Here is an 18196-nt window from a genome sequence, read left to right as displayed (position 1 = left end):
TTTCAAAATTTCGCTTAAAAAAAGTTTTTTTTAGGAAATAAAGCTTTATTTTATTAAAATGTAGTAACTTGATTTAATTCACTAACAATTTGTTCAAAACACTGACATTTATGTATCATGTGACAAAAATAACACCATGCGCAAATATGCATGTAGGTCGGAAAACAATTAACCAATAATAAACATCAGAGTATCATTACTAAAATATTTCAAGTTTAATTAATTGGAACAACGCAGAGGCACGCCAGACCGGAATGAATTACACATTTATTCCCCCCACAACATTCTCCGTACGGACTCCATGTGGCGCTTGCACAGCTGCAAATTCGGCCCAGAGGAATGCACTCTTTCTGTAAAAAAAATATTGGTGGATAACTTTCGCCTAACACTTTATAATTTTGTAATTAAAATTGTTTAATTTTTAAAATTGGCTTTCGGTGTCCTGACTGAGTCACAATGATTAAAATTGACACAGAATGGTACCAATAATTCTATGGAATTCAAATTTGTTACCAGAACCAGTGTGCGTAATTTTTTTGTCTTAGAATTAAGTTTAGAAACAATATACGAATTTGTACTGTGTTTAGTTAGCAAAATATTTTGCAAATTATGTCTGTGTACCAGAACTTTAAAACATATGCTTTCGAACTTTGCAGAATCTAATTTAATTTAGTTACGTATTTAAGTTAAAAGTTGCAAATTTCTTAAATCTCTACTTCGTCACGGTTTCGCGCCATCTTATTTTACCTCATATGTCATGTTTCCTTATGGGAAGCTTAAAGTCGAATCATCTCCGCCATTTTTCAACGAAATTGAAATTTTAAAACTTTAAAATACTCTATCTTCTCAACTTTACAAAGTTATCTAATTAGATAACTTTATTATTTAAAAAATCCTACTGTAAACGACCGAACTTTTCCGAGTAAAGGAATCTTCTTGTAGAAAATCTAATTACCTAACTTTGTAAAGCTGAAAATATAGAGTATTTTGGAGTTTCAAAACTTCAATTTCGTTGAAAAATGACGGAGATGATTCGATTTTAAATTCCTCATAAGGAAACATGACATATGGGGCGAAACGAGATGCCGCGGAAATCTACGCCTACCACCCCCTTAAGCTCACCGGCGATGTGCTGTTTGTCCCAATGGCGGCATCCTTTAGACGTTGAGTGTGCCCATGGCCTGATCCTCCGGAGTATACAGTTGTCAGGATCGCCATGATTATAGCAAGACTCTGAAAGGGTTTGTATAGACTTATCTCAAATTCATTACTTTCTGTTTTATAGCAAAAGTCTAAAATTTTAATTTTACACCCACTATTACAAATTTGTTGGAAATGTGCCCCATTATGAAATATTTCTCGAAATGCGAAACTTCTCGAAGTTGATTGGAAGACTGATAGCAAGTGTCCGCTCTGCTCGAGCATTTATTCGAATCAGTTTGTAATATTTTAAATATAGCTTTTGTCAGTAATTAGTAAATATTTGTGAACAAATGTGCAGGGTGTCGTTTAGACAAAACCCAAGTTAAACCGGGCAATGTACAAACAGGGTATTCCGACCTTGGTTATAATGGGTTTGGTTTTATTGGGTTTTAATGAGTTTTAATGGGTAAAACATAACATTTTGAAGACTTTTAGACATTTTCCTATCCAAATCGAAACCCTTGAAATCCATTTGTGTATAAATAGTCCTCCTCATTAGTCTTAATTATGTTAACGACTTCTGAAAAATTTTAATCTCAAAACTACCCATGTTTTCCAGGAAAAGTTTGTCCAATCAGTATTTTTAGTGCTGTAAAATACTGCAGATGATAATTAACTTAATTATCATCTGCATTATTATACCACCCTTAGTTAAATTAAGGGTGATAAAAACCGTAAATAATAGATAATGAAAAACAAAATTCAGGTAAGTATAATTTATAGTGTTGAGGAAATACAGGACACATACATAAAACACAGTAATATTCAAATTGAGATAATTTGAAGGTTTAAAATTTGAAATGAAATCCCGTGATTCATGCACGATTCCTTTGATGAGAGGATCGATTTGGTGACAAAAGTGTGAGCGACGATGTATATATACATTTATTTAGCAGAGGGTGTTGATAATCAAGTCAAGTCCTTTTCGAAGAATATTCCTGACTGCTTTTCTCTCGGGATTAAATTAACGACCCCCCAAACATCATTGATTTTGCCCCCTATTTTGTGAAAATGTACCCCCATTGATATTTGCCCCACGTAATTCTTTTTTCACCCCCTATATATCAAGCGAATCCCTCTTATAAAATAACTCACCACATAATTAAAATCAAGTACCGTACATATATTTAACAGTAGTTAAAGGTCAGTACACAAGAAAAACATGCATGTTTCAAATTTATATTAAATTTGCTGCCTTATATCTCTCGATTCTCTACATAATCTATGCAGACTAGAACGGGACGAGAATTTGACCACCATTCAAAGTGGTTAGGACTTCTTATATCGATCCCTCGGCTTCTACAACTTCTTTTGTGCACCTCCACGCGGACGCCATATATAAGCTTAATTGGGAGGGATTTCCTCTTCATGTTAATAAAAAAACGACTAATTACAACCACTGGACCCCACGAATGGGCCATTACCCAGGGAGGGAGAAGAGTACCTGAGCTTGGCAGTGGGAAAAAACGAGAAAAACCCACTGCCGGCACTGGGAATTGAACCCAATACCTCCATTCGGCCCACCCGGGCGGACGGTAAGCAGGAAGGCACTTTAGCCACTCCGCCTCGTCGCCCTTCCAATCCTTGGATTGGCCATAAATAATAAATTTTACAATGTCCGCCCTGAAGCAAAAACAATACCACTAGGTGAAAGTGGAAAACCAAGGCGTCCACTCAAAGCTTGTTGCAAAGCTTTGATTATTGATTAATATTTAAATCATGTTGGTTGTCTGTCTGTAACAAATCTGATCTAAATATTTGTAATTATAATTGATTTTAATTATGTGGCGAGTTATTTTATTAGGGGGATTCGCTTGATAAAAAAATAATAATGATAAAAAATAATAGTAAAAAAATAATTACGGGGGGCAAATATTAATGGGGTCTCATTTCCACAAAGTAGGGGGCAAACCCCTTAATGATAGGGGGGTCGTTAATCGCATCCCTTTTCTCTCCGCCTACAACCAAGGCTCACGGGCATCAAGGTTGCATTTAAAAGAAAAATCTGGTATGCTCTTTAAAATTCTCCATTTAAGATAAAATTAGTCCCACATGAAGCTGAATGCAATGTCTTCGAATTGTAAGTATCATAGTTAAATATGTATGTCAGTTTTTTGATCTTGTGTCCGGAGTACTTTCCGTAAAATAATCATCGTATAATGTGAACATAAAAAATTCCAAGCTATAAATATTAAATGAACCTTGAGCTAAAAAGTTTGCCAAGCTTTTACCCTAATTTATTAAATGGCGTGCTAAGGAAACCTTTAGCTGTGATTAATTTTATATTATTCCTTATGAGTTTAGTTGCTGACATCCATATACATGCATTCATACCTGTTCACTTTCATTCATTTGACTGATTATCTTAGGCAATGATAGTGAATGAAAATGACAGTCCTGTCATTTGAATGAAAATGACTCAAAGATTCCATCATTTCAGACGAATGAATTTTCACTCCTTTCATTTTTCACCCTATGCTTAATACATGATGCGAATTAAGAATGAAGTCAGATGAAGTGAAATGAAATGAGTTTGAAATGAAATGACTGAATTTGAATGAAAATCTTCAGTCAGAAAGCGGGATGACTTACTTTTGAATGAAAATATTTTTTTTGAACAGGTATTAGTATCTTCGTTGCAAACAAAACTTAATCCGAATTTTTAACAATTACTCAACTGGGGTTTAGGTGATCATGAATAATTTGTACAATTTTAGATAGGAAAGCTTTCATTCTTATTAAATACTTTATATAAGTTATCAATTTCTTTACATTAAAAAAAAATAAGTATGTCTACTTTACTTGATCATAGGCATACATAGTAGTGCAATGACAAAACGTACATACATATTTAGCTCTTCACTCTTGCCCACAACAGTATACATAATTTTGTTCAAGATGTCAAATTTTCAAAACTTTTGGTTACCCTTCGCCTACATTTTTGTATATATTCAAATAATCCAGTGCAATACCATCGTGAGGCCAAATTGTTTCCTAAACAACGTTGTTGAGGTTCCGAGTAAATGCGATTTGCAATTTGTAGACAGTGGATCTGATTACGACCCAAACTTCTATTACTGTCAAACGAATACAAATCTTTTATTGCCAACAACAATCCTGTCCCGGTCAAAATTTCCAGGGCTGAACATTTACAAAGCGCATGTTGCAGTTTGCAAAATCAGCTTAGTATTTTCATTTCCCTACTACATTGGGAGGAGGGGTTATAAACAGGAAGGGAAGTCTGTGACTCTCGATAAAACTGTCTACTTTTCAGAATATTATTTGGAATCAACAGAATCACTTGCGAAGCAATGGACTCGTCTTGAGAGCGTATTTATAATCCTCGTTTCGAATAAAGTTAAGCAAATTACTGGACCCGATTTGTTTAATCCAAAAACTTTCCTACCATCAGCTGAACGAAACTCAGAGGCTAACAGTAAAACGTTAGAGAAAGCGAATTATATTGCGATAGCTTATTTCGAAGATTCTAATTTGCTAAAATTCTGCTGTTATCCTTATGGTCTATACCGGATTGGTGCAATAATTTGCACAGAAAGCGTGAGAAACAGTGTTTCAATTTTTTACCAGGTAGCAGCACCCCCAAAACATTGGTATCTCGTACATTCCGGAATGATAACGTTGTATCTTCCAAAATCCCCGCAAAATCCATTTGCAAGTAATCCCAAATATGCATTTTTCGAACAGTTGGCATTTGTAATATTTAGTAGATTAAACGTAACTGTATATCCAGAAACGTTTTCCCCTGGCGAACGATTAGCAACGGTATATCACCATTCAAGTTTCTACCCTGACGAAAAAATTCCAGTGATCGGAAAATTTAGTGGCTATACCTATTTCTCATGCTATATTGAGAAGTATATATCTTTTTTGTTTTACATTACACCTTTTGAACCAGAATTATGGCTTGCCATTGCAACATGCCTATTGGTATTGATTTTAATCATGACGATTTATGTCCACTGCGCTAAACTGTCTGAGTTTCCGACATGGTTGTTCATGTTGTCAACTGTTTTAGAGGAAGGTTACAATGTGCCCGCGGACATTGAAAGGAAACAATTTTTTCGGCTGATCTTGGGATTGTGGTGTTTAATGTCAGTTATATTGACAAATTGTTACAACGGAATTATGACAACCGAACTGAACGCTCCCCTGCAGGGCGGAAAGCCCAAAACATTTTCGGACCTAGTATGTTCAAAAATCATGGGCAATAACCAAAATCCTGACCATGTTCTGAAGATTTTCGGAAACTTGACGAATCTTGATTTCAGCCGGCATAGGGAATATTTGCGGAGTTACTATACTTCCTGGAGATTCCGTGGAGTATCATATTCCTTGGAGAGGCAATTCGAAGATGCATACTGCTTTAAGATATTGTCAAATTTAATCCCAAGTGGGTTTGAAAACAATGTACCAGACTTTCTTCATCTTCTTGCTGTTACTCATATGCGGCTTCTATACCCTGGCCTCAACGTAAAGAAGGCATCGACTCTCCACTTTCCAAACACACTGGCGACCTTGACCTTCAATTTGCTGAATCCAGTTCATTCACATCATCCTGCTGGAGTTGGCACGAACTCAAGCGCATTCAAGGAGGAAAGTTTTCGGAAACTTGTGGAAACAGAAATAATCTCTTGCGACAAAACGGTTTTTACAAGCGATTTGGAAACCGTGAATATAGAGTTGGGTTTCCTACGGAAGCACTATCATTGGATACAATTCTATAAAGGGGACGAGATCATCTATAGCACACCTATAGGATTCGATTTTTATAACAGTGGGGTTTCGAAGGTTCCAACACATTATAGAATTCTGTTTGAGTCGGGAATCTACAGCAGGTTGGAAATCGAACAGTGGCGGAATAGCTTACTTAATAGGAAGCCCGCTATACGTAAAAAGGAAGAAGAATGGGACAAAGCACCAATCGTTTCAATTACGGGATCGCTTTTAACGGCTTTTATAATTTTTGCCGGCTCGTTTTCATTACCTATGATATTTCTGGTTGTAGAATGTCGAGCACAATTAAAGATGTGGGTGTATGGGATGCGAAAATTACTGAAGTTGAAAAAATTAATGTAACATTGTCGTTATGTTATGATCATGACGTCCGCATTCCATACGCTGTTTGGAAAGTTGAGTAAATTAAATGAATAATTCGGGTTAAGGAGAAGCTATAATACATGTGCCGCTATCATTATGTCCTATTCAGCTCTATATAATGCCTAAAATTGTACATCTTCCGTTATTTTTATTTTGGTATGTACCAAGGTATGTCCACCAAGGTATGTCCCAGGCATGGTGGAATTTCCATGCACAATTGATTGGCGCTTCCGTCTACGAATTAATAATTATGGTGAATAAAGTACATGGATTTTCTTAATATCGTCGGACTAATTCTAAAACAACCTAAGTGACTTCGCTTCTTAATTCGAAAACAACCTAAGTGACAGTAAAAGCTATAGTTTTTATTGTCACTTAGGTTGTTTTCGAATTAAGAAACGAAGTCACTTAGGTTGTTTTCGAATTAGTCCGACGATATGTAATTTCAATAAGCCAGAAAGCAAATTACTTAATTATTCCGTGAATTCATGTAGGGCTAAGTTGATTTCTTGCTAAAATAATTACATGCTAGAGCGCATTATTTATTAAATTATACACTGGTAATTCCAAAAATAATTCAACGGTACAAAAAATAATAATTTAACTGCTGCAACCTTAAATTTACCAAATTTAACTACAGTCTATGTAACAACGTGTTAGAAAGTAAAACTTCCCAATCCAATGTTGCACCACTTTTTCAGCATTTTTTATTCTATTATTATAGATTTAATTATTTGGCAGCGAAACTTATCTCGAACGCACTAAATTGTGTAACCAATTTTGTAATCACATTTTCAATGACTTTGACTTCGACCTTTCATGACTGGCAATCGAAATACCCCTTTCGCAATTTAATGCACCATGCTGTACGCAGTTTGGAAAACAACTAAAGTCATAACGTCAGTTGTTTTTTATCAGCATGCATACTATGTACTTGTATTAAATACATACCCAACAGATCACGCCAGAGGCGCCAAATATGAGTTTTACACGGAAATACGAATTGATCCTTCATCTTGGGTCGTAGTATAGTAAGGATTATGGGAACCCGATCACTTGGACTTTTGACCTTTAAAGGGTCAAAAAATGATTCTGAGAATCTCAAATTTTGCTAGGATATTACAAATATTACTGTTCGCGATATCCGTAAACATATATTACTTTAATCCATTATCCACTTCATATTTAATCTTTTTCTTCATATACTTCATTAGTTCTTTTTCGAAAGACTTTGCAAATTCGTTGTTAATTTTCTCCAATCAGAACAGAAATTTTATTAAAGTATCGACCGTTTCGCGAATCTAGAGGTATTTCTTCTTATATAGAGTTCAAAATTTATTTTTTTGACTAAGACGAAGGATGTAGATCAGGTTTTCATTTTTCAACATCAAACTGATATTTTTTTCGATTTCTTCCTAGATGGATGCTGCATTGTAGATTTTAGCATTGGTCAGGTCAAAAACTTATATTGCATATTTTCTATACCTTATAATGTGTGGAATACGATGACATATCACACATTCTTTGAAATCCATTTTGACATTCATACGACCATCATATACGCAAGGGTACTAAACATGGCCAAAATGAACCATCGCCTGCTAAACTACAGATTTTTTCGGAAATTCCAAAGAAAATTTTATTGTATCTTCGGTTCTCACTTGAGTGGGATATTACGGGTGGAAAAATGGCCTTTCCGGATTTTTTTGTGTGTGCCTTAAACATGTAGGACTCGTCGTGAATGATCAAACCTTCTGGTGAAATTTTGGTGCAAAACTTGGGACGTGTTGTTTTTGCCATTTTTTCTTGAGCTTCCGTGTATTTTGTCTGAACATTTTTCTTCATACGCTTACACCCTCAATTTATGGGCTTTAATATGGTACAATCAGTTTGTACTGGTCATTAGTATCTTCGACACACCAGACACGGACTTTCATGAGTACTTTTCAAAAAACAAATTAATCGTTTTTAACTTTCGTGGGGTTGTTATAGTGTTTTCTTTTCATAGTGCTTTTTGGAGGTTGACATTTTCGGATTCTACATACTTTGTTATGTATGTCTTAATTTTTGCCGAAATATACCCCTTTTCCTTGAAATGTAGTCAAGCATTCTCCTCATCTTTGAGAAACGAATTCTGGTACTTACACAAAACTCATTTCGCGAATTCTTCACTTTGAAATCGTGTAGGAAATTTGTAGGAAATTTCAAAGAAGAATTATAAACTTAGCTGAGAGTGGTTAGGGTGTGACTTTGGCGTTTTCGTAATTATGTAAGCGAAGTTGGTCATGCGACACAAATATTTTGTCACAGAGGAAAGGGGAGTCAAATTACCACAGTTTACTTAGCCACACCTACTTGGCTACTCCAACCATAACCCCAAGTTAAGGATTTTATTTAATTTTCAACCCATCGAGTTGAGTGTCGTTAGGTTAGGTTACAAGGCTATCTAGCTAAGCAACTCGTGACATTATACCCTGTCGTGATTGTATAGGAATGAGAAATAACGGGTCTTGGCAAAAATATAGTAACCCCGGCCAGAATCGAACTGGCACCACTCGTTTACCGGACAAGTATTCTACCTTTAAACTACGAGGGTCACATATGATTGCCCCCGTCAAATCTCACCCATACTCTTTAACTAGACAATTGATTTCCCCCACAATTGTCACCCACCATCGGCCACACAATTGAGAAACACAAAAATCTTGAATTACTACCGAGATTACACTACCGAGCCGGGTGTCGTTAACAAGGTCCGTGGCGCAGTAACCCAACTAAATAATAAGTCATGTTGGATATGATGGGATTGTGCCATTAGAGACCTATTCAGGGGGTGTGGCCTGGGTAAAGTGAGATTTTTGTATAAAGCGTGCCAAATGCAACGATTGACAAGAAAAATATTAATTGGTTGTGTCCCTGATATGACCACATTCCCTATATGGATAAATTGAGAATCCTATATAAGTTTAACTTTTTTAATGAAATTCTACATGTCAACGAATAAATTTTGTTAATAAGGCTTGGTCCTATCCAATCCGGAAGAAATTGAAACTTCATAGAAAAATAAACAATAAATATATTTCAGCACAAATTCGTGTCATATAATTAGTTCTCAAATAATTAGTTCTTGAATGCAGAGGGTCATACCCCCCTCCTTCTCCAATCTGGATCAGCCTATATCTGACCGACGCCATGAGTTCCCTTCCACTGGTTTTGGTTACTTTCTTCGAGATGTTTGACAAGGTCCGACGAAATGAATTCAGATTGTTTGCGTTATCTGTTGCCTTATGATATTCTGCATTGCACAAATTAAAAAGTCCTTAAATTGGTCCAGCCTTCCGGACGTGTTGGGCATTATTCTTTTTCTCGACAAAATCAATCAGAGTTCATTGTAGCCGGTATGACCATGGATTTCGGGATACTCACCAAAGGGTCGAAAGTTTGTCAAATTTCCTCTAGGTAGGTCGTCTGAATCGGCCGGAAAGCAAGGCTCGTCATTCGGGACGAGAAATTCTGATGATATTGTGCTTTTTTTGAGCGAGCTCGAGCCAATTGGATTTCGACGTTATTTCTTATATTTAGTGTACTTTGGAAAAACTCGAGCTTTAAACGATTTAATGCCCAACTTGTCAGCTTTAATTCTGTGTATGATTGTTTTCGAAATATGAAGTTGCTGTGCCACACTTTGCTCCGATATGACTAGGTTATATTTTTATATGTTCCACGGTTCACGAGTTCCTCTGCTCTTTTTGACCGCATTTTTTAGATTTCAAGATAATTACTACAGGTTTTCGGATTTCCAAATTAGACAACATTTCCCATAGTACTATGTCAAATTTATGCTCTCACGCATTATTAGCTCGCCCTGCGTAGCAGAGGAGCTATTTAATCCCTCCTGTCCGTCTGTCTGTCTGTCTGTCCGTCTGTCTGTCCGTCTGTCTGTCCGTCTGTCTGTCCGTCTGTCTGTCCGTCTGTCTGTCCGTCTGTCTGTCCGTCCGTCTTTTTGTCTGTCTGTCCGTCTGTCTGTCTGTCCGTCTGTCTGTCTGTCCGTCTGTCTGTCTGTCCGTCTGTCTGTCTGTCTGTCCGTTGACGAGTTTTTTGCATCAATTGATGCTAATTAATTTGCCCCATGTGCAAATTTTACCAAATTAGTAGCACCATTGTTCTCGAACAGTAGGTAACACAAAATGGTGCCAAACAATTGAGAACATAGATGCAAAACACACCAAAGGTGCATAAGAACCGAAAAAAATAACTAGAATTTTTGCTTCGAATTTGTCATGATTTTATGTCAATATTATGGATGCATTTTCCTCGTTTATTTTCCGCCATTGATGGAAAATTATATCACAATTATGTATATCTTTTGTCCGCCCATTCTGCACCATTAATGCAAAATTATGCCAAAATTGCGTATCTATTTTATCTGCCAATTCTGCACCATTGGTGCAAAATTGTGCTGAAATCATTACTACAGGAACTGGTGCGAAACAATTGGGAGAATTGAGGCACTACGCACCAAAAGTGCAGAGTATCCGGATGCAATTTGTATCCCCTTTTCACCCAGCAAAAGTCGAAATTATGTCAATTTTGTGTATCTATTTTCCCTTCTTATTTTCCACTATTGATGCAAAGTTATATCAAAAACATGCATTTATTTGCGATAGTTGAAAGTCAAAAGTGAAGTTTTATGGAAAATTAATTAAAAAATTGGGCTTAGCTTGAGTTTCGATTTCGAGGAATTATTTCGAAGAGAAATTTTAAATTTTATTAAGAAATTGAGGAGCAAATTAAAAGCATATTCTGCACCATTAGTTCAAAGTTATGCCAAATTATCCCTAATACAGGGTGAGCTACTTCTAACGTTAGAACGGTTTATTGTAACATGCAGAATGGAGTTTCAATTTCTTCCGGATTGGATTGGACCAACTCTCATGTACCCCGTATCTACATTCCCAGTAAGAAACTAAGGTTTACCTTTTCTAAGTGTGATGCAGATATTCGAGATTTGCTTTAACATTAATGGTTATACTTTTGTAAATATTATTTTCTATTCTTTATACATTTACGTTTTTTGATAAACCAAAATTACATAACCTTCCCATTCGAAATAACTTGGTGTGCATTAATTGATTTATTTGATTAATTAAATATACAACACAATTTGTATCATATACATAAACCGAGTTTAATTTCGAACGCAGATGCTAACATTATGCGTGCAATTAATTACTTCACTAAAAATTCCCTCGATTTTCCCTCATAGTTATGCATATGTCCGTCCACTGTTAACTTATAGTATCCAAAATGCCGAATCCTATATGTGCCGGGTTCCATGTCGGGGCTGAGGAACCACCGTACTTCTACATCTCGGATCTCAGGTCCCCTCCAATGGAACCTGCAAAATTAATTAACTTAAGTACTTGACATTATCAAAAAAACGAAATTTGTAATTTAAAGTATTGATGTAGAGGCATGTTCTTCTTATAGAAAAAGTTTATCAATATGAAAAATACCAGAAAGTACTCGGGTTCTGTGTTTTTCAAGATTAAGCAGATTCTTACAAAGTATCCACATCAGCATCAGTCCTCCAAACACCCCAGCGCCCAGTTGTTTCAATTTTCTTCTCAACTATGAAGAATGTCCCCTTCCTCAAGCCCGAATTGCGTGGTGATCCCGCACTAAATACGACAGAGATTTCTATGTCTGTGGCACTGTCATACTCCGGTTCGGCATCACGAATAATGGAACCAAATTTAAGAGGTGGGAGAGGGTCAGGTGCGGGGAATACTTCGGTTCTTACTAAATCCAGAAAAGAAGGAGGAGATGGTCCACTTGGAATTCTGTCAGGGTCATCCTGCGTAAGTAGCATTATAACAAAAATCGTTAATTTTAGACAGAGTGAATTCTCCATTTGGCTGAAAAGATCTAAGTGCAAGTAATTCGCGTTATATAAATATGTCAGAATTCAGCAATTTTTAAAATTAAGCCGTTAAATAGTATACATGGTATAAAATTTGCATGGCTTATTAACCTCTTTAACAGCCTTGGCCATTTCAGTCATCCAATACGTCACTAAAGGCACGGTGTTCTTTCCGAAAATGGTGGCTCCACCTTCAAATGCTTGATAATCATATTCTTCCGGCGTGGTGACATAGTTTATGTAGTTATTGCAAAGTCCAGCAAGAATAACGTTGGATTCTGTGACGTTTTTCACAGCTCGTTGTACCCTTCGGCCTGCCATAGTTGTAAACTCACCGGGCAACCCGAGCAGGGAAACAGTGCCAATTTGGAAATATTGAACGGCAAAGATTCTCGGTAACCATGCCCATGGTTCGTCCATTTCGCCGGCAGCGATCATGACTCCTTTTGGCCTTGTAGGAAGAGAATTAAAAAAGCTTAAAATAGCATCACTAATTCGAAAAAGTGCAAAGTTGCTTGTTGGGAAAATTTGTAAAAAGTTAAATTAATTAGCATATTATTCGCGTTCACCATGGTGTTTTTAAAATCCAACAAAAGGAGTACATTGCTCGTTTTAGAATTATTGTACAGAAATTCCACTTACAATTGACATTGGGTCATTTCTTCTGAAGGAACTTTGATCAGGTCACGAATAATTTCCCACAGTTCCCCCTCAGGATCGAATTCTCTGAAATATGCAACCCCCATGGCAGCCTTGCACAGCGAGACATTCTCAACTTCCCCAGAGCTTTGATTAAAGTGCGGAACATTCTCAACATGAACATCAACAAAATGATGGGAATACCCGATCGGACCGGTTACCAAATTGTGGTTCTCAACATTTTCAAATAAAGCCCAGGCATGGTCAAATTGTCTTTGCCCGGCGTATTTCATTCTGACATAAGATAAATATATCAAAATATAGCTAAATTAAGGAAATTTAATGTTGCGTTTAATATACCGTAGCAGTCTGGGAGTAACATCTGGATCTTCGGGTTGTGGCCGTGGGGGAACATCGGCTTCTTCCCATGACGTATAAACTCCTCCAAGATTTGCAGACCCAAACCCAGATACAAAATCACCTTGTCCCGGTCGTTTTCCAGGATTCATCTTGTAGTCGAACAATAAAGATGCATATCCTTTGTGGTCCGAAGACACTAAAAAGCGGTGATGTTCACATTAATGAAAATGTTATGGAAGTGTAACAGTTAAATTTATCTACCAAGAGGATTGTCGCCTCCTTCATTGAAATCGCCAGGATGGAGAGCAAACCAATTAAACGCTCCGAGAGGGGTTGAATCCAAAGTCTCAAATTTGAAAAGGTCCATAACCACATCTACGGTCGTGTTATAGAGATCACGTTCCCACTGCGGGTTTCTCAAGTAGGCGCCCTCCCTTCGCCTATTTTCATTCACCCTTTCCAGCACTCCACTGGTATAGTACATCCTTCCAAGTTGGGCGGAAGTTAAGGCGTTATCAACCGCCTCATAGATACCATCAACAGAATTCCTATTATAGCATTAAAGATGAAAACTAAATTAAAAATTTAAAGAATTTATATCTATCACTTGATTCAGATTGTTTTATATCTGACAAGGGACACTATTGAAGTGGGTGTAGCGTCCAGGGTACCCACTGGAGGAGAACCGAGCCTGGGCTTTTTTCGGGCTAGCTCGAGACCGCCCAGGACCAACGGGCTTTTGGCGGGCCGAGCTTTTGAGTTGGAAATTTGAGTCGGGCTTAGGTGGGTCGAGCTTTGAGTTGGGTTTTTAAGTCGGACTGGGGCGGGATGGGCTTTTTACTCGGGCCGGGCTTGGGCAGGATTTACTTTGAGTCGGGCTTGGGCTTTACGTCGGGCCCGAAAAAAGCCACACTCATATTTCTTTCCTAATGTGAGATAGTCATCAAATTTATTACAAAGCGTGCACTAGTAGAAATCATGCTTTTCACAATTCATTATTGTTCTCTATTAGGATTTTCACTTATAAAGTTATTCCACCCCACCATACATATTTTTGGAATAAACTATTGTTTATCGCTTGGAGAGCAGGAATTTAAGAAATCTGTGTCGTGAGGAAGACGATCACAATCTGCTTGAACCTATTAGACGAGTGCTAATCTCGGAGTTACGCCTTATGTACTTATTGGCATAAACTGTTTTGCGTACAATTAAAGTGAAAATAGTTAATACTAACTGTTTGAAACATGTTGATTAAAGGTTTTGCTCTATGTGATTATTATTGCATTCGTTTCATTATTACTTAGCCACCCTACGAGTTATTGATTGTATTAAATGTATTACTTGCAAGTCTTCACGCCACAACAAGAAAACAACGGGCCTCGGTTAAAAGCCCGTTGGGCTTGGGCCTGGGCTGGCTTTCTCAACTAAAAGCCCATTGGCCTTGGGCGGGCTTGGGCTATTGAGATCTGAACTGGGGCGGGCCCGGGCCTGGGCTTTCGAGTTGGGCTTTGAATAGGGCGGGTCGGGTTTTTGGGTATGGCTTTTGAGTCGGGCTTGGGCGGGCCGGGCTTTGGAAATCCTAGTCTCGACTCACCTCTAGTAACCACTATGTTTTTTAGAATCAACTAGGACCCTAGATGAAGGATCCATTCATACTTCCGTGTAAAATTCATATTTGGCGCCATGGCGTGGCGCAAAACTTAAAAATCTGCGTGTTCGACCAATTTCAAACGTCCATAACTTTTGCAATTTCCATGGGATTTTCAAAATTTTGTACTTAAAATAATCACAAAGGTAAAAATCTTAAGAAAAAAGAGAATATTAAAAAATTTTATATTTAGACGATTTTGTAGACGAATCCCAGGCCTTCAAAATTTTCGAAAAATGCAACAATTAATTTTTTGAAAAATTTCATAGAGTTGGAAAGTTCGACTAACTGTCATATTCTTGGCCAAATATTTTGAAAATCCCTATACGATTTCAAAAGTTACGGCGATTTTAAAATTAAAAACATTCAAAATTTGCGAATGTGGCGTCACGCCATGGCACCAAATGTGAGTTTTACACGTAAATGCGAATGGATCCCCCATCTAGGGACCTAGTAGATTCTAAAAAACATAGTGGGTACCCTGCATGCTCCGCCAACTTGAGTAGTGTCCCTTGTCACAAGGGCCTTGTGAGCATAAACTGTACTCCAGGGTTTCCAATATGAGATGAGATAGGTCTCGTTTATCTGATTACCTATCATATTACCTATTCGACAATAGCTCTCTACTTACCAGCATACCTGTTCACATTCATTCATTCAATACAAAATGAATGAATTGTTAATTTATTATTCACCAAATCAATGAATAATGAATGAATAATTTCTTCAAACTTTTTGAATAAATGAATATGCATTCATTTATTTCAGGTGAGTGAAGAATAAGTGAATAATTTTGTTCATTATTCATTTTCCCCCAATGCTTAATGCATGGTGTGTATTGAGAAATCCATTCAATCATACGAAATTGAATAATAATTGCGACATGTCGACAACACCAAAACACATGTTTTGCCCAAATTTCATGCACATCGCCCAAAAAATGGCGAAATTAGGCCATGGCGACAAAGCATGTCGGAAAAGTGTCGAAACCATAATCGCCATATTGCGACATGTCGACAACACCGAAAAACATGTTTTGTCCAAATTGTGACACCGGGACCACATCCCCTGGCGCCGAGGGGGTGTGGCACAACTAGAGGTGTGCGAGGGTCTGATTTTTGAAAACCCTACCCTACCTACCCTAGATTTTCCATGGGTATAAATACCCTACCCTACCCGACCCTAAGAAATATTTACCCTACCCTACCCGGAGGGTAGGGTAGGGTATATTTTCAAGAGATCTAGGGTCCGGATCTTTTGAAGTACCCTACCCTACCCTACCCTACCCTAGAATTTTTTGTATGTATATAGAATAGAATGTCCAATAGAACTATAGAACAACGAGTTTTGACTGACGGAACACAGTCGACATTCTGTAAGCTATAATACAAATTATTAAACAAAATTTGATATTAGCTTCAACATAACTCACAAGTTCCTACGTCGGCGACGACCATATATTTAATTAACGAAATGCACACCGAATTGAACCAGTCATTCTCACTTCAAGAATAACACAGGACCGACAAAAGTAAACTTATGCTATATAATAAGTTTCATATTTTATTCAACTAATTACAGGATAATCCAAGTCGGAATGTATGTAAGTGTCAAGTGTATGGACATGGACAACATCCAAATGAGCAGTTGAAAGATATTAGTTTTATTCGGTTGTAAACTTGTCGAGTAGACGATCGGGGCAAGGAGAAAAATTTTCATTGAAAACCCTAGCTAGGGTATGGAAAAACCCTACCCTACCCTAGGTTTCGTAAGATTACAAATACCCTACCCTACCCTACCCGAGCAATTTGGGTGCCCACCCTACCCATACCCGGCCGGGTATGGGTAGGGTATGGACCCGCCAGGGTAAATCCATACCCTCGCACGCCTCTAGGCACAACTCAGATACACGTAATTCAACTGGATTTGATCCATAGATTAATGTGCGGTATAAATCTCATTTTGCCCCGATCACACTGCGACCACACCCCCTGGCGCCCAGGGGGTGTGGTCCACAAGTTTACGGGATCCTCCCCTGGGGACATGTGTACGATGCCGCAAACCGATTTCGATTATCTTGATGCGTTCTCGAGTTATAGTGTTGACAGACCGACAGACGGACGGACAGACAGACTAATTAACCCATCACATAAAGTAGCTTGCCCTACTTAATAAATATTTTTTGAACAGCTTTGCTTACCAATAAGAAACAGGATTGAATCCCTTCGACTCAATCAGCAGAAAGGCATAATACGTCATGAATCCCGAGACGCCAGAATGTGTATGAGTTGCGGAAATCATGATATTCTTCACACTAATTTTTTCTCCATATTTTCTCTGTAGCTTGATAACAACTTGTTCGACGAGCGAATGGTCGATCATTCTCATATCACAGGTGATGTAGACCACCACATTCCCAGAGGTGACGGACTCAACGGCAAAAGCTCGGGCGTACTGCCGAGTGTATATCCCGGCGGCTTGAAGCCAACCGATGAATCCATTCTGGGATCGAAGAATGATATTCAGTAATTTTTATATTTTTTTTATAATGTGTGGGATTTAGTACCAGTGGAGTTCCGGCACGTGGCCCAGTTATGTCCCCAATACCTACTCCTACTTTATAAATTCCTTCGTCATCCTGGCATCGCCCCACACTTAAAAAGGAGACGAGCAGTAACGAGAAATAAGGCTTGGACAACATTCTTCGACGGGTAGCAATTCAGCACAGCAGGACAAAATCCTTGTAGTCCTGGGAACCTATTACGTGTGTTACGAAGTCAACTGATTTTGTTGATAGATAAGATAAAGAGTAAAGTGGCACAATTACCATGTACAATCAATACTGATTAGTTTACAATGCATATTGCACAACTTTATATAAAATTGGTTGCGAATGGAAGCAATTAGTCGCACCGATGTCACATGCCATGTGTTAATCATCGATCAATTGATTATTGGAAATGTTGTAATAATCTTCAAGATTGGTTTGACTTTGCGTTATGTTCGTGAGTTTCGAGTTTAATTAAATAATTGTTGTAAATATAACCAACAAATTATTTGCAAGCGGTGGAATATTTATTCTCGTAAAATTATTATTTTTATATTAACTCAAAATAATGAAATCCAGCATTATAAATATGTAACTTAGAATCTACTAAAACTAAATAGATGCTTCTTCTGGGTTACGCTCATGACCATGACGGGTAGCAGGAGTTGGTTCACTATTTTCTCTTCGATAAAATGGAAGATATCTGTACGAACTGACAATGCGATGGTGTGAAGTGCAACTCTTCGATTTAATTGAA

The 18196-nt window shown here is 37.6% G+C and overlaps 1 protein-coding gene and 1 long non-coding RNA gene across 2 annotated transcripts; both read right to left on the bottom strand.

The window, feature by feature from the left end:
• Nucleotides 1-265: 265 nt before the first annotated feature.
• Nucleotides 266-1414, bottom strand: LOC110850284. Its single transcript, XR_002547980.2, has 3 exons — nt 1317-1414; nt 1123-1233; nt 266-350 (listed from the first exon to the last, which is right to left on the bottom strand). It is a non-coding gene; the product is annotated as an uncharacterized LOC110850284 (long non-coding RNA).
• A 10022-nt stretch (nt 1415-11436) lies between these two features.
• LOC110850484 (neutral ceramidase 1) lies at nt 11437-17603 on the bottom strand. The gene is made up of 8 exons (XM_022097918.2): nt 17458-17603; nt 17092-17393; nt 13505-13791; nt 13244-13439; nt 12887-13177; nt 12356-12695; nt 11886-12178; nt 11437-11719 (listed from the first exon to the last, which is right to left on the bottom strand). Exons 1-8 carry the CDS (start codon nt 17590-17592, stop codon nt 11551-11553), a joined length of 2013 nt encoding a protein of 670 aa, XP_021953610.1. The 5' UTR covers nt 17593-17603; the 3' UTR covers nt 11437-11550.
• Nucleotides 17604-18196: the final 593 nt, after the last annotated feature.

The sequence above is a fragment of the Folsomia candida genome, unplaced genomic scaffold (assembly GCF_002217175.1).
Source record: "Folsomia candida strain VU population unplaced genomic scaffold, ASM221717v1 Fcan01_Sc005, whole genome shotgun sequence".
NCBI lineage: Eukaryota > Metazoa > Arthropoda > Collembola > Entomobryomorpha > Isotomidae > Folsomia > Folsomia candida.
This window is presented reverse-complemented; position numbering and strand designations above follow the sequence as displayed.

Bases quoted from the DNA above. Each gene is read 5' to 3' on its own strand.
- LOC110850484 (XM_022097918.2), bottom strand. From the start codon at position 17,592: ATGTTGTCCAAGCCTTATTTCTCGTTACTGCTCGTCTCCTTTTTAAGT. The intron at 13,440-13,504 runs GTAGATAAATTT...ACCGCTTTTTAG, and splicing joins AGGAGGCGACAATCCTCTTG to TGTCTTCGGACCACAAAGGA. The intron at 11,720-11,885 runs GTAAGAATCTGC...TTAATTTTGCAG, and splicing joins GATGCTGATGTGGATACTTT to GTTCCATTGGAGGGGACCTG.